The 14206-nt window shown below is 39.3% G+C and overlaps 1 protein-coding gene across 1 annotated transcript; it reads right to left on the reverse strand.

Moving 5' to 3' along the window:
• Window positions 1–371: 371 nt before the first annotated feature.
• On the reverse strand, window positions 372–4757 carry LOC123053967 (photosynthetic NDH subunit of lumenal location 3, chloroplastic). The gene is made up of 3 exons (XM_044477594.1): window positions 4637–4757; window positions 1808–2090; window positions 372–969 (listed from the first exon to the last, which is right to left on the reverse strand). Exons 2-3 carry the CDS (start codon window positions 2054–2056, stop codon window positions 862–864), a joined length of 357 nt encoding a protein of 118 aa, XP_044333529.1. The 5' UTR covers window positions 2057–2090; window positions 4637–4757; the 3' UTR covers window positions 372–861.
• Window positions 4758–14206: the final 9449 nt, after the last annotated feature.

Raw genomic sequence — 14206 nt, forward strand, 5'->3', positions numbered from 1 at the left:
CACAGCCTCACAGCATTACCCCACTTCAACAAGGTAGACTTTTCTTATAAATAGCAACTATTAGCTAGTAAACTCTAGTTTATTCTCGCGACATAGGTTTCAGATGAAATGCAATCGCCTGCTATTATCCTATGACATAGGTTGACATAGATCTACTGGAATGCAGAATAGATGAGAGATCAAACCGAGGGACGGACACCGCGTCGGTAAATCACTACTCACGCCCACCACAATGCATCATTGCATTACAATGCAAAACTTGAAATAGAACGTTGATTGATTGACTATTGCAGACTTTTTTCGCATGTCTGAAGCGCAATGATAATGAATATCCACATTCAGTGTCAAGAGGAAGGTCAGCAACATAATAATAATAATAATAATAATAATAATAATAATAATAATAATAATAATAACTCAATCACATGGTGGAGACAACGTGAAGGCATTGCATTGTAACGTTGAGGAAAGGCCCCGAACTCCGGCTTGCGCAATGCAAGGTATACCCAACGAACATGCCAACTTGCACGCAAGTATACGCAGCGAGGTGGCTTTTTTCTTAGAAACAGGAAGCAAGCCCTGCTTGGTAGCCGCACTCCAGGAGGTCTTTTACCACCGTGCTAGACGCAAGCAACATGCAGAACTGAAAAAAAATAAACTTGACAGGAACACCTCAATCCATGGGGCAAACCAGACACTAATCATTTAGATTGCTTCGGCTCCACAGCCGTTTAACGATATGTACATTACATAGGCCCCTCATGTTGGCCTATCCTCTTTGTACAGGTTTTTGGGCAATTTCTTGCTTCCAAGAACTGCGAACCTCCCAGATCTTACAGCTTTCTCAGCACGAATGGCAGACTAATGGGACGGCTCAAGGGCGGCCACCACCTCGCGAAGAACATGAGCTGTGTCTCTGTAGCACACCTGCACCAGGGGGGCGCTTCTGTCCTTCACCGCATTGCCCAACTGCCATTTGCACAAGGGCATCTTAACTCGGTTAGCATCAAGCATAGTACATCATGCTAAATTGCCCAGATCGTTGTCATAAGGAACCGCCAAACAACCATTTTGTAAAGTTGACCAGAGACTAGTCTACATAAATATTACACTGCAGAAAGCCAAAGAGGACTAACTGCACTTGACTGAGTTCCTTATACTGCTGCTGAACAAGCACTTTGAACTCTATCAGCGAAAGCCCAGTCATGATCCATAACAACTTCCGCCAACGCAAAAGGAAACGGGAAAAAGGTGAAAGCGACTTGCTTAAGTGGGGACAGTTATCCGTTATAATTATATGTATTAAACATTTCCGTCAAAAGATCTGTACTACTCCCTCCGTTTCTAAATATAAGTCTTTGTAGAGATTTCACTATGAACCACATACGGATGTATATAGATGCATTTTAGAAGTAGATTCACTCATTTTGCTCCGTATGTAGTCCATAATGAAACCTCTACAAAGACTTATATTTAGGAACGGAGGGAGTACTTACTAAACATGCATAAGATCAGAATAGTCCACATAGGCTGCTGCAACATGAACTGAACCACTTTTATACCTTTACTTAGAAAATGTTGAGCTGTATAGCAGGCAAAACTTTAAATAATCTGCCTCTTATTAGGACGCAATTGCAAATTAAGTTGACTTGAGATGCTGAGGCATCTGTGAAATTTGATAATCAAGGGCGTCCATGAATCCTGATAACTTGTGTAGGTATGATTCGTCATGTGAATTCGCAATGAAATAAGGCATGCTTCGAGCCGAAGGTTGTTGACCAAACAAGGGGAAGACAGAAATCATCACCTCGTCCATGAAGTAGAAGAACTTGTTGGCTAGGCCGGTGAGCGTCTTCTTGCGCTCATCGCTCTCACAGGAGGAGATCACACGGCTGAGGTCAATATACATGAAGGTGGCCTTCAGACGGAGGTCCCTCCCAACCAGGTCCCATGAGTCTTCGTCTTCAATCTCCAAATCCTCCTCCATGGAGAAGAGTTCGATGGCGCAGTTGTTGATCCGGCAAACACATCCCTTCAGTTCAGTCCCAAAATCCATCGGTAATTTGTACTGCTTCCTCTGGTCCCGACTTCTGTATGGAAAGATCAAAACCTATTAGACCATTTATACATAGCATGAGTAGTATTCAGGAACGAGGGGAGGACACATGAAGGAGAGAGAAGTGAAAGGAAACTGCTGATTCTTGGACAGTAAGGAAGCAGCAGGTGTCGACAAGTGCATGAAAAAGACAAAAGACCAGATTGGTCAATGGGAGGATACAAGATGGGTCAGTGGTGACGCGCTTGAAACGCAGGAAAGAGGACACGTTTAGGTAACGGGTGCCTTGCAGCCTTGAAGTATCGGAGAGCAAGAGAGGTGGCAGCAGAGAAGGCCATAAGAAATTGCAGACAGGCAATTTATGAGGGTAGTCATATTAATACAACTAAACTCCTGCAACCAGCCAACCATAAGTCTTTTCTCTTCTTTCTCTCAATCAAGCAATGACAACAACTCAACATGCAATGTTTTTTGCCTTTTCCATTTTAGCAATAAGAATATTCATCAATTCGCAGGAAAAGAACAAAAATTCAGTGAACAGGCAGCACGAAAGATCAGAATCGTTGGAGTGGGCCAAGAGATCGGCACAGAATAACCATAAATAATTTTATACAAGCAAACAATTCAATACACAGGCCTTCATTATAAAGAGAGTTCACATTTGAACATGTGAAGAATATGCTAATTTGTTTTATTAGCACTTCTAATGAGAAAAAAAAAGTGTGCTTTCTCGTGTGTTCCTAAAAACAATTGTACAGAACATCCAAAAACAAGGGCGTGCTTCACGATTGTGGTCGCCTGCTAAAGCTCGGTATATCCTTAAAAGGTTCTTTTTATCTAGACAATGATATCCTTTTAAAGTTAAAAGCTTAGTATATGGAACTTATATGAGAAGCTATCCCTGAAGAGCCCAGCTGGAAGAGCCCAGCTGTAGTTTTAGGGAGTTACCCATATTCATCTTATGTGCAACTTCAGATGTAATTTCTATTGCTATTGCGAAAGTGTGACAGGTTAAGATTTCGACTTTCGGTTTCTAGTAGCAATTGAGTAAGCATAGTAAGTAACGGCAAACACTTTCCTAGTTCAGTTTGTATTAACTTTGACCTAAAATTCGGCTTATAACCATCACTGAACAATCAATTCAAGCTGCCTTCCTTTCTCTCCTATCCACTCCCCATACCTTTCAAGAATATAAGAATTGATGGTAAAGAAAATTCCGAATTACACATGTTCACTGAGAAGCTGAGTTGTGGGTCCTACATATTTTCTTTTTGTAGCGTGGATTTTACATATTCTTCAGTCACTGTCCTAGTTTTCAGAATAGTAAGAGGATGGAGGTAGACAAAGATAGCAACTGATTGCAATAGCTTCCGAAAACGAAAGCCGAGGGGCCCAAATGTGGTTCTCTTCTCTCTTTTCCCCTTTGCCTCCTTACATGGTCTGGCTGACACCTAATATTTCACTGCCTAATACTATGATACTAGGAATTGGAATTTTGACAAGTTTAATATAATAACCCTATAATGAATGTACAAGAATATTTGGAGTTGACATGTTTTGACACCTAATATTTCACTGCCTAATACTATGATACTAGGAATTAGAGTTGTGGCTGGGGCTGCAGAACAGCAATGCCACCGAAAAGCAACGGAACAAAAGAAACAGTACTACAAATAAAGGGGAACAGGACAGATATTTCCTCCATCAAGTTGCAGAGACGGAAAGAAATCCACGGTACCAAGGAGAAATTTAGGAGCATCGTATACGACACGTCGGCGGCATTTATTTCTAATAACCTCTTCAGGAATTCCCTACTTTTCCTCATAAACGAAAAACATTTGACTCAGCTACCCAACGCCAAGATTTGAAATTTGAAACATGAAGTTCAGGACGGAACTATAAACAATGAAGAGGGGACTAAAGAAGTACGGTATATACTATAGTTAAAAAAGGCAATAAACAGCCAAGGGCAAGCATTTTCCTTGTCCACTTTACGCCGATCAAAACACAGAGTGTGTAGATAGGATCCGAATCAGCTGCTCCTGAATCAATAATCCGAGGTTGAGAAAGGGAGGGGGGAGGAAAGAACAGAGAAATCTCAGATTCCCCCTACATTACCGATCCACACCCCCATCCCAAATCCGATCCGACGTTTAATCTGCAGAGATCGCTCGCCTCGGATTCTTCCCCGCCACTAAACCGCGGGCAATCCGAGGAAATCGAACCAACTAACCAAAGAGATGAGATGAGGGGGCCTCGCTCTTCCTTGTTCTTCATGGAGATGCTCCACTGATCCCCACCCCGGCCCACCCCATCTCGAACAGAACTGACCTTTTTTCTGTATATTAAACACTTGATCGATGCGATCGAAGTCAAGATTCACCCGAGGATCACAGTGCCCGTGTCCTGTTCCTCTCGAGGCAACAGTAAAATTATACGACCTCCCTATAATGATGATGATTCTCCTAAAGCGGCTGATATTGACCGCTGTAACTTGAATTTATTAATTGCTATATATACTCCAGTAAGAACTAAGAGAACGGAAGCAAAGCAAGAGAGGAGCATGGCTCGTGTTTGTACCTTGCGCTCCTTTCCTGCCTTTACCAGTTTACCCGGCGCCGCGTGACTATTCCCTGTCTCTCTCTCTCTCTCTCTCGCCTGGGTGCTAAGCAAAACTGGCCCCGCCTCTACGGTTGGTTCTATTCTACCTGGCCGTAGCCGTGTCCGGGCGTTATATACACGCGGCCGTGACCTCTGTGGCCCTGCATGTGGGCCCGCTGGTCTTAGCTGGACTCTGATTTGGAATTGGCTGTTGTTTTGCTTTGGGCTTCTCCATCTACAACCTTCTACTACCTCCATTGCAAAATATAAAACGTTTTGGTAGGCTAAAATGGCCTAACAATATGTCTTATATTTTAAGCGAATGAAGTGCATTGTAGGTCCCTAAACTGTTTCAGGGGTGTCATGTAGGTCCCTAAACTATGAAAATCGGCATTCAGGATTTCAAGGTGTAGTAAGTGTGTCATTCAGGTTCAAAATTTGTCCGACCCCACCTGACCAGTCAACTAGCATCGTTGACCCGTGACACGCCGGACAGAGGCCGCAAGGTGAAGGCCGGTGACTGAAATATGCAAATAAATTTCAAGGAATGATAAATGCACTTCACTCGAAACAAATTCAAATTCAGTGTTTCAAAAAATGTTCATGTATATGGAAAAAATGTTCGCGACTTAGAAAAAATGTTCGCGAACGTTAAATTTTAAATGTGTTCGTGAACCACAAATTAATGAACATTTAAAGTCGCGAACAATAAATTTGAAATTGATAGCGATATTTTTAAAGTTGTGAACATTTTTCACTATTCGAGAACACTTTTTGAAACCTTGAACATTTAAATTAATGAAAATTTCATAAATTCATAAACATGTTATCAAATTCATGAACACTTTTTTAACCCCGAATGTTTTTGTACATCCGTCAAAAAATTTAAATTCATAAAAAATATAAAGATTGCTAATTTTTTAAAAAATAATGAACATTTATTATATTTGTGCAAAAAATTTCCAAATTCATCATTCACGAACAATTTTTCCATATTCGCGAACAATTTTTGTGGTTCATGAACATATTTTCAGATTTATCGTTTGCAAACAATATTGGTGGTTTGCACACATATTTTCTTTTCTTTTAAAATTGATCGTTTGCAAACATTTTTTAAAATCATGAATATTTTTTCCAAATTCACTGTTTGTGATTTCTTTTCAAATTCATCGTCCTAGGACATTTTTTAAAGCCGTGAACAATATTTGTAGTTCGCGAATATATTTTCAAATTTATTGTTCATTAATACTTTTTAAAAGTTGCGAACATTCATTTCGTATTCATGAACTTCTTTTGTTGTTCGCGAACATATTTTCAAATTTATCGTTCCTGAACATATTTTCTTTTCTAATAAAATTTATTGTTCGCAAACATTTTCTTTAAGTCGCGAACATTTTTTCCAACTTCATCGTTCGCAAACTTTTTTTCAAATTCATCGTTTGCCAACACTTTTTTAAAGTCACAAACATTTTCCCATATTTGCGAACATTTTTATAAACTAATGAAAAAAATAAAGTCGTGAACATTTTCCATATTCGCGAACATTATTTGAAACCGTGAATTTGAATTTATTCGCATATTTCAGTCACCGGACGTTAGCTTGCAGCCCCCTGTCCGACGTGTCACGGGTCAATGGCGCCAACTAGCCGGTTAGGCGGGGTCTAACAGATCTTGGACCTGAATGACACACTTACTGCACTTCAAGGACCTGGATGTCGATTTTCATAGTTTGAGAACGTACATGACACCCCTAAAATAGTTCAGGGACTTACAATGCACTTCACTCTTTTAAAACAGAGGTTGTATGTTCTATCGGATAGCTTTGGCATTGTTGATTAGTGGATTTTGCAACTATATAAACTGATGATTCACTCGACTTGTATAGTACCTGCGATGGTGATTGATTTGGCCATCGATTAGCATGCCTAAGTTTTTTTTATTAACAGTGTGTCTGCACTCCCATTTGTGCAGGGTCCAGGTAGGGGTCCAAACACTTTGGGTCTTTTATATGCAATCTTATCCTATATTTCTGCAAAGACTGTTTTTAGAACTCGAACTCATGACTTTAGTCACAAGACAACAACTTTACCACTGTCACAAAGCTCCCTTCACCAAGCTCCAAATCCAATGAAAAAAAGACTGGAGTATTTAGCAATCGTGATCACCTGTTTGACGGGCGAGGTGTTCCGGGAAGTCTTGCCGTGCCGCACTACCACGACCTCGGTGAACTCGCCATCCTTGCCCTTGAATGTGGAAGAGGACGACACCTCTAAAGCTGCAGCGAATAGATTCTACCACCTAAAGCAGGGAATGATACTAGTAGGAATTTAAGTGGAAGTTTCATGAAAATGAAAATTGACCTACTTAATTCATGTTCTTTTGCCCTCCTCAACTTCTTTGCCTTGCAATCAAACAATGGATTGTATGGCTCATACCCCTAAAACTGTCATTCCCTACTACTAATTTCCCTCAACTAAACATGTTGTAAGAGAATAGCTTCTATCAAACAAAATTAGAAGGATCTGTTGAAAGGATAGGAGGTATGCGCATAGCTACGTACACCCAACAATTATTTTCTTCTCTATTTCAGTGTCCTTGTTGAACAATCAAGTATGCCTTTTTTATAATTTTTGTTTTTAGTGCTACTACCGATTCACCGGTGCCTCAGTCCAAACTCATACCCACCCACTGCCAATAGTCACTCTAGGTCTTTTTTGATGGTAAGATGACCGATTGTCACATATAAATATCGGTAATGCTAGCTGGCAAACATTCGCTAGGAAGGAACTCACAACGAATGTCCTCACAATCATTTGATCGAGATCAAATGATGGTAGTTTTGGGGGAAAATGCCTTCTCTATGAAGAAATTGTCATGCTAGTCAGAAGAAATTGACATCCACCTACAACAAAAATTTCCATGGAAAATGTTTGTAATTGCCAACCCTCCAGTGAACGTTCGCCAACCAAGAGGGTCCATAAATATTGGGTTAAATTAGACTTATTAATTTCTACTAAAAATAGTCGGTGATACATTACTTTTCCTATTCATTATTAGATATAAACATGAACCCAGTTATCCAATTGTCCAACGAGCTTTTCCACTTCTCTGACGCCACCAGCTCCACTTCACAGCTCTAACCACTTCGGGGACCTCCTGAGATTAAATAAGGTGATCACATGTGACTAACAAGAAAAAAAGTTGTCTAGGGAATAGCCAAAGAGAAAATAGAAATCATGTTTAGCGTGTAACACATGAGTTGCTATTTTAACCTAGTAGGTTGTTAGTTCCATGCCACAATTCGATGTGAACAATTAGATCCTTGGGGGAAAACGCCAACCAAAAGCGCATGTTACATGCAAATCAGGATCTTTTCAAATAGTTTGGATTTCTTACCACATGTGCCACGTGGTTGCAAATCAGGATCTCTTAACTTACTTTATAAAGTGGTTGTTAACAAAAAAATTGCGGGCAAGATGTTAACAATATTTTTGTCCACATTAGCATATTATCATTATGAAAGACTTGTTCATCGAGGAGGGGGAGCTTTCTGTTATGAAACTGGATAGAAGTTAGAATAAGGGTGCGGATTTCCTAGCTAAACTAGCGTGCTCGGAGCATCAACCCGTCTTGTGGTTATAAGATGCGCCTTAGGAACTTCAGAATCTTTTGGCTTTGTATTGTAAACCTATTCATTAACCAATAAAGCTTCCAATCTTGTTGTGAAAAAAAACTTCATTAACATGTGTACAAGCGTTGAAGTATCTGCGAAGACACATCTGTAGCACTAAAATGCACCATAGTAATGTATTAAAATGCCTCAAGAATTGAATGCATTTTTAATTTTTTGTAAGGGTGTACGCAACTTAATATATGACCTTTGGCCTTTTCAAAAAAAGGTATTCTATACCTACTAATAAAGGGATTAGGGTTAGTTTGGTTGGCTTCCACATCATCACACGCCTGGCCTGAATGTTGCACTCTGCCTGGTACGTGTTTGTTTGGTGTCCTCATAGAGTAGATGCATGCCTGGCCTGGTCATCCCAATAGTGTGGTTAGCCTAGTCTAATTAGAAAATGGAAAAGAAAAGAAGTTGCTTACCTCAGGCAGGGTACTTAGCCTGGCCCATGCATCCCATTCCCTGCGCCTGGAGGTGCTAAAGTAGTAGCCTGGTTGTATTTAAATGCTTTTAGCACTCTAACGCACATGAATACACTCTGACAAACAGTGGTAGGCCATGGACACCAGCCAAACGCATATGCACCAGGCCAGCCTGGCCAGGCAATATTTCTCATATTCTCAGGCTACATCCAGGCACCCCATTGCCCAGGCATGGTATCCAGGCATCTATCCAAACTGACCCTTAGTGCTTATGCCCGTCCGTCCTAAAATTACACCTAAAATTGTCATAAATTACCCACTATGCCACCCATTTATTTTTTTTCTTCATTAGTCGTTGTCTATTTTGGTTCATAAGAGTAGATCCCCTATTGTATCATGATCACATAAGCACCATAGTGGCTAGAACCTTACTTTTCCACATGGGAGATCCAGGTTTGATCCCGGGATTCCCGGCTACCCGTTTTCCCCTCCCTTTTCTCTCTAAATGCTTGGTGGGCATAGGATATAACTTCCTCGCCCAAGTGTCACATAGCTGATGGGCTGCAAAACGTTGCAATTTCGGCCCAGCTACTCTATGTCTAACCTTTTTTCGGGCAGATTCAAATGCCTTTCAAAAATTCATAACTTTCAGACCCTAACTCCAAATCCAACATGTTATACTTATATATGAAAAATCTTAAAACACAATATGTAGATTTTAAATATGCTATTACCTTGCATGTTAATCATTTCTAAAATTCCATTTAGGATGCAACCTTAATTAATATCTTCTTCATATGTTTTTTTTGAAATGCCTATTATTTCTGTTGTGTAATAAATTGGAAACACTTTGAGTACACTTCAAAAGTCATACCACCTTTATGGTTTTTGCGCAACACCACTTATCTTGTTGTTTTTCATGTGGCATCGTGAAAGATTTCAACGGATTTCTTGATGTTGTCGGGTGCGTGTATGAGATATGATTTTTTTTCTCCCATTGCAACACACGGGCATGTTTTGCTAGATAGGATTATATAGTTTTTCTCGGCCAGACATTGCCTTTATCTTCCACCATTATTCTTCCTTGACACTTAAAAATATGTTAGAAAGAGATGCATACATCATTTGCTATTTTTTTGTATGTCCAATTCAATATATCTGGATCCGACAATTCTTCATCACATACCTTACCAATCAAGGTGACAAACTGATATGTCTCCAACGTATCTATAATTTTTTATTGTTCCATGCTATTATATTATCTATCTTGGATGGTTTATATGCATTTATATGCTATTTTATATGATTTCTGGGACTAACCTATTAACCTAGAGCCCAGTGCCAGTTTCTGTTTTTTCCTTGTTTTTGAGTTTCGCGGAAAAGGAATATCAAACGGAGTCCAATCGAGCTGAAACTTTCTGGAGATTATTTTTGGACCAAAAGAAGCCCGCGGAGTACCGGAGATACACCAGAGGAGTCCCGAGGCCACCACAAGGGTGGGGGGCGCGCCCACCCCCCTAGGGCGCGCCTCCTGACCTTGTGGACCCCTCATGGACTCCCGTGACTTGTTCTCGATGCCAACACCTCTTATATATCCCCAAACCTCCAGAATAGAACCTAGATTAGGAGTTCCGCCGCCGCAAGCCTCTGTAGCCACCAAAAACCAATCGGGACCCTGTTCCAGCAACCTGCCGGAGGGGGAAATCATCACCGGTGGCCATCTTCATCATCCCAACGCTCTCCATGACGAGGAGGGAGTAGTTCACCCTTGGGGTTGAGGGTATGTACCAATAGCTATGTGTTTGGTCTCTCTCTCTCATGTTCTTGATTTGACACGATCTTGATGTACCGCGAGCTTTATTATTATAGTTGGATCTTATGATGTTTCTTCCTCTCTACCTCTTGTAATGGATTGAGTTTTCCCTTTGAAGTTATCTTATCGGATTGAGTCTTTAAGGATTTGAGAACACTTGATGTATGTCTTGCATGTGCTTATCTGTGGTGACAATGGGATATTCACGTGATCCACTTGATGTATGTTTTGGTGATCAACTTGCGGGTTCTGTGACCTTGTGAACTCATGCATAGGGGTTGGCACACATTTTCGTCTTGACTCTCCGGTAGAAACTTTGGCCCACTCTTTGAAGTTCTTTGTGTTGGTTTGAATAGATGAATCTGAGATTGTGTGATGCATATCGTATAATCAAACCCGCGGATACTTGTGGTGACATTGGAGTATCAAGGTGACATTAGGTTTTTGGTTGATGTGTGTCTTAAGGTGTTATTTTAGTACGAACTCTAGGGCTTTTTGTGACACTTATAGGAATAGCCCAATAGATCGATCAGAAAGAATAAATTTGAGGTGGTTTCATACCCTACAATAATCTCTTCGTTTGTTCTCCGCTATTAGTGACTTTGGAGTGACTCTTTGTTGCATGTTGAGGGATTGTTATATGATCTAATTATGTTATCATTGTTGAGAGAACTTGCACTAGTGAAAGTATGAACCCTAGGCCTTGTTTCGAAGCATTACAATACCGTTTTCTCTCATTTTTACCACTTGCAACCTTGTTGTTTTTAATATTTTCAGATTACAAAAACCTATATCTACCATCCATATTACGCTTGTATCACCATCTCTTCACCGAACTAGTGCACCTATACAATTTACCATTGTATTGGGTGTGTTGGGGACACAAAAGACTCTTTGTTATTTGGTTGCAGGGTTGTTTGAGAGAGACCATCTTCATCCTACGCCTCCCACGGATTGATAAACCTTAGGTCATCCACTTGAGGGAAATTTGCTATTGTCCTACAAACCTCTGCACTTGGAGGCCAACAACGTCTACAAGAAGAAGGTTGCGTAGTAGACATCAAGCTTTTTTCTGGCGCCGTTGCCGGGGAGGCAAGGTAAGCGGCACGAACACCCCGTCAACTAAGCTCTTTTCTGGCGCCGTTGCTGGGGAGGTTAGTGCTTGAAGGTATATCTTTAGATCTTGCAATCGAATCTTTTAGTTTCTTGTTTTATTACTAGTTTAGTCTATAAAAGAAAATTACAAAAAAATAGAATTGAGGTTGCCTCATATGCTTCATCTTTTTAATGTCTTTGATGAAAATAAGGATTCCGATAATTGTGCCAGAGTGTTAGAAGAAGAATGCATTAAAATGTTTGGCACTAAATCTTTGAATGATGAGCATGATTGCAATGTTGTTAGTATGAATTCTTTGAATATCCATGATGCTAATGATATGCAAAGCCACAAGCTTAGGGATGTTATGTTTGATGAATATGATATTTTTAGTCCCCAAAGTTTTGATGAGCAAATTTATTTTGATGATAGCATGCCTCCTATTTACGATAATTATATTTATGAAAGTGGATTTGGAGAGGTCATGACTTTATTTAGTGACGAATCCACTATTTCGGAAGAGGTTCCAATTGATTATGAGAACAAAGTTGCTATCTATGATGATTATTGTGATGACATGTATGCTATAAAGAATAATGATAACCATGAAACTTGTCATCATGATTTTAATTTTCAATTGGATTATGCCTCGCATGATAGTTATTTTGTTGAGTTTGCTCCCACTATATCCATGACAATAAATTTGCTTATGTGGAGAGTAATAAAATTTCTATGCTTGTGGATCATGAAAAGAATGCTTTATGTGATGGTTATATTGTTGAATTTATTCATGATGCTACTAAAAATAATTATGAGAGAGGAACATATGATTCTACGTATCTTAATAATATCAAGTTTCCTCTCTACGTGTTGAAACTTTTGAATTTATGCTTGCTTTACCTTCCTATGCAAGTTGATTCTTGCTCCCATAAGCTGTTTGCTCACAAAATCCCTATGCATAGGAAGTGGGTTATACTTAAATGTGCTGGTCCTATGCTTCATGATGCTCCCGTTATGTTTCAATTCTTATCTTTCATGTGAGCATCATTGAAATCATCATGCCTTGCTAGAAAGGCATTAAAGAAAAGCGCTTGTTGGGAGACAACCCAACATTTATACCTACTGTTTTGGTGTATTCACATGATTATTCTACTATAGTAATCATGTTTTATAGCTTTTGTTTCAATAAAGTGCCAAGTAAAGCCTTTGGGATAGTATGGATGATAGTTGACTTGATTCTGTGCAGAAACAGAAACTTTTGCTTCCAGTCCAGGAATCTTGAAAATTCACTGAAAAGTGATTTTGATCTGAATTTTTTACGAAAGATTTATATACACATTTTCTAGATTGTCCTAATTTTTCAGAATTTTTGGAGTTACAGAAGTATGGTTGTTGTTCAGATCATTACAAACTGTTCTGTTTTTGACAGATTCTGTTTTCAATGCATAGTTTGCTTGTTTTCTAGTTTCTATGGCTTATATTGGTCAATATAAATTGTAGAAATGATATGGTACAGTAGGCATTGTGTGAGAAAAATTTTGAATCTTGTCTTGACAGTACCAAAGTGAATGATTTGTCTTTATCATACTAACCCATCTCACGAAGTTCCGTTAAGTTTTGTGTTCTGAAGTTTTCAAGTTTTTGGGTAAAGTCTTGATGGACTACGGGATAAGGAGTGGCAAGAGCCTAAGCTTGGGGATGCCCAAGGCACCCCAAGGTAATATTCAAGGAATACCCAAGCAACTAAGCTTGGGGATGCCCCAGATGGCATGCCCTCTTTCATCTTTGTTCATCGGTAACCTTACTTGGAGCATTTTTATTCACCACATGATATGTGTTTGGTTGGAGCGTCGTTTTATTTTATTAGTATTTGCTTGCTGTTATTTAGAGTAATGTTTTTAATCTTTTAGTTCAATAAAAAGGTCAAGTATAGCCTTTACCATGCCTATTTTTCAAGTCTATATGTTGCTGTTTGAAAACAGAAAGTTTGCTGTTATGTTCTGAATAGTTGTGAATAGTTAGAACATGATAAAATCTTAAAACTTTTACACAATGAGTAACAAAAAATTATCTACAGTGTGGTAATTTTTCAGAATTTTTGGAGTTAGGGAAGTATGATTCCTCTTGCATTCTTTACAGACTGTTCTGTTTAGACAGATTGCTGTTATGTTTGCATTGTTTGCATATGTTTGCTTGTTTAATGATTCTATTTGATGATAGGAGTATTAAATATGCAGAGGCATTTAGCACGCAATTTCAAATTATAATTTTAGTGATTTTCTACAGTAGAGAATGATAAGGTTTTGCGTTGATTTATACTAACTTATCTCACGAGTTCTTGTTGAGTTTTGTGTGGATGAAGTTTTTAAGATTTAGGGAAACCGCGATATTTAAAGAATTAAGGAGACACAAAAGCTCAAGCTTGGGGATGCCCAAGGCATCTCAAGATAATATTTCAAGAAGTCTCAAGCATCTAAGCTTGGGGATGACCCAGTTGGCATCCCACCTTTCTTCTTCAACAATGATCGGTCAGTTTTGG

This window comes from Triticum aestivum, chromosome 2D (assembly GCF_018294505.1).
Source record: "Triticum aestivum cultivar Chinese Spring chromosome 2D, IWGSC CS RefSeq v2.1, whole genome shotgun sequence".
NCBI lineage: Eukaryota > Viridiplantae > Streptophyta > Magnoliopsida > Poales > Poaceae > Triticum > Triticum aestivum.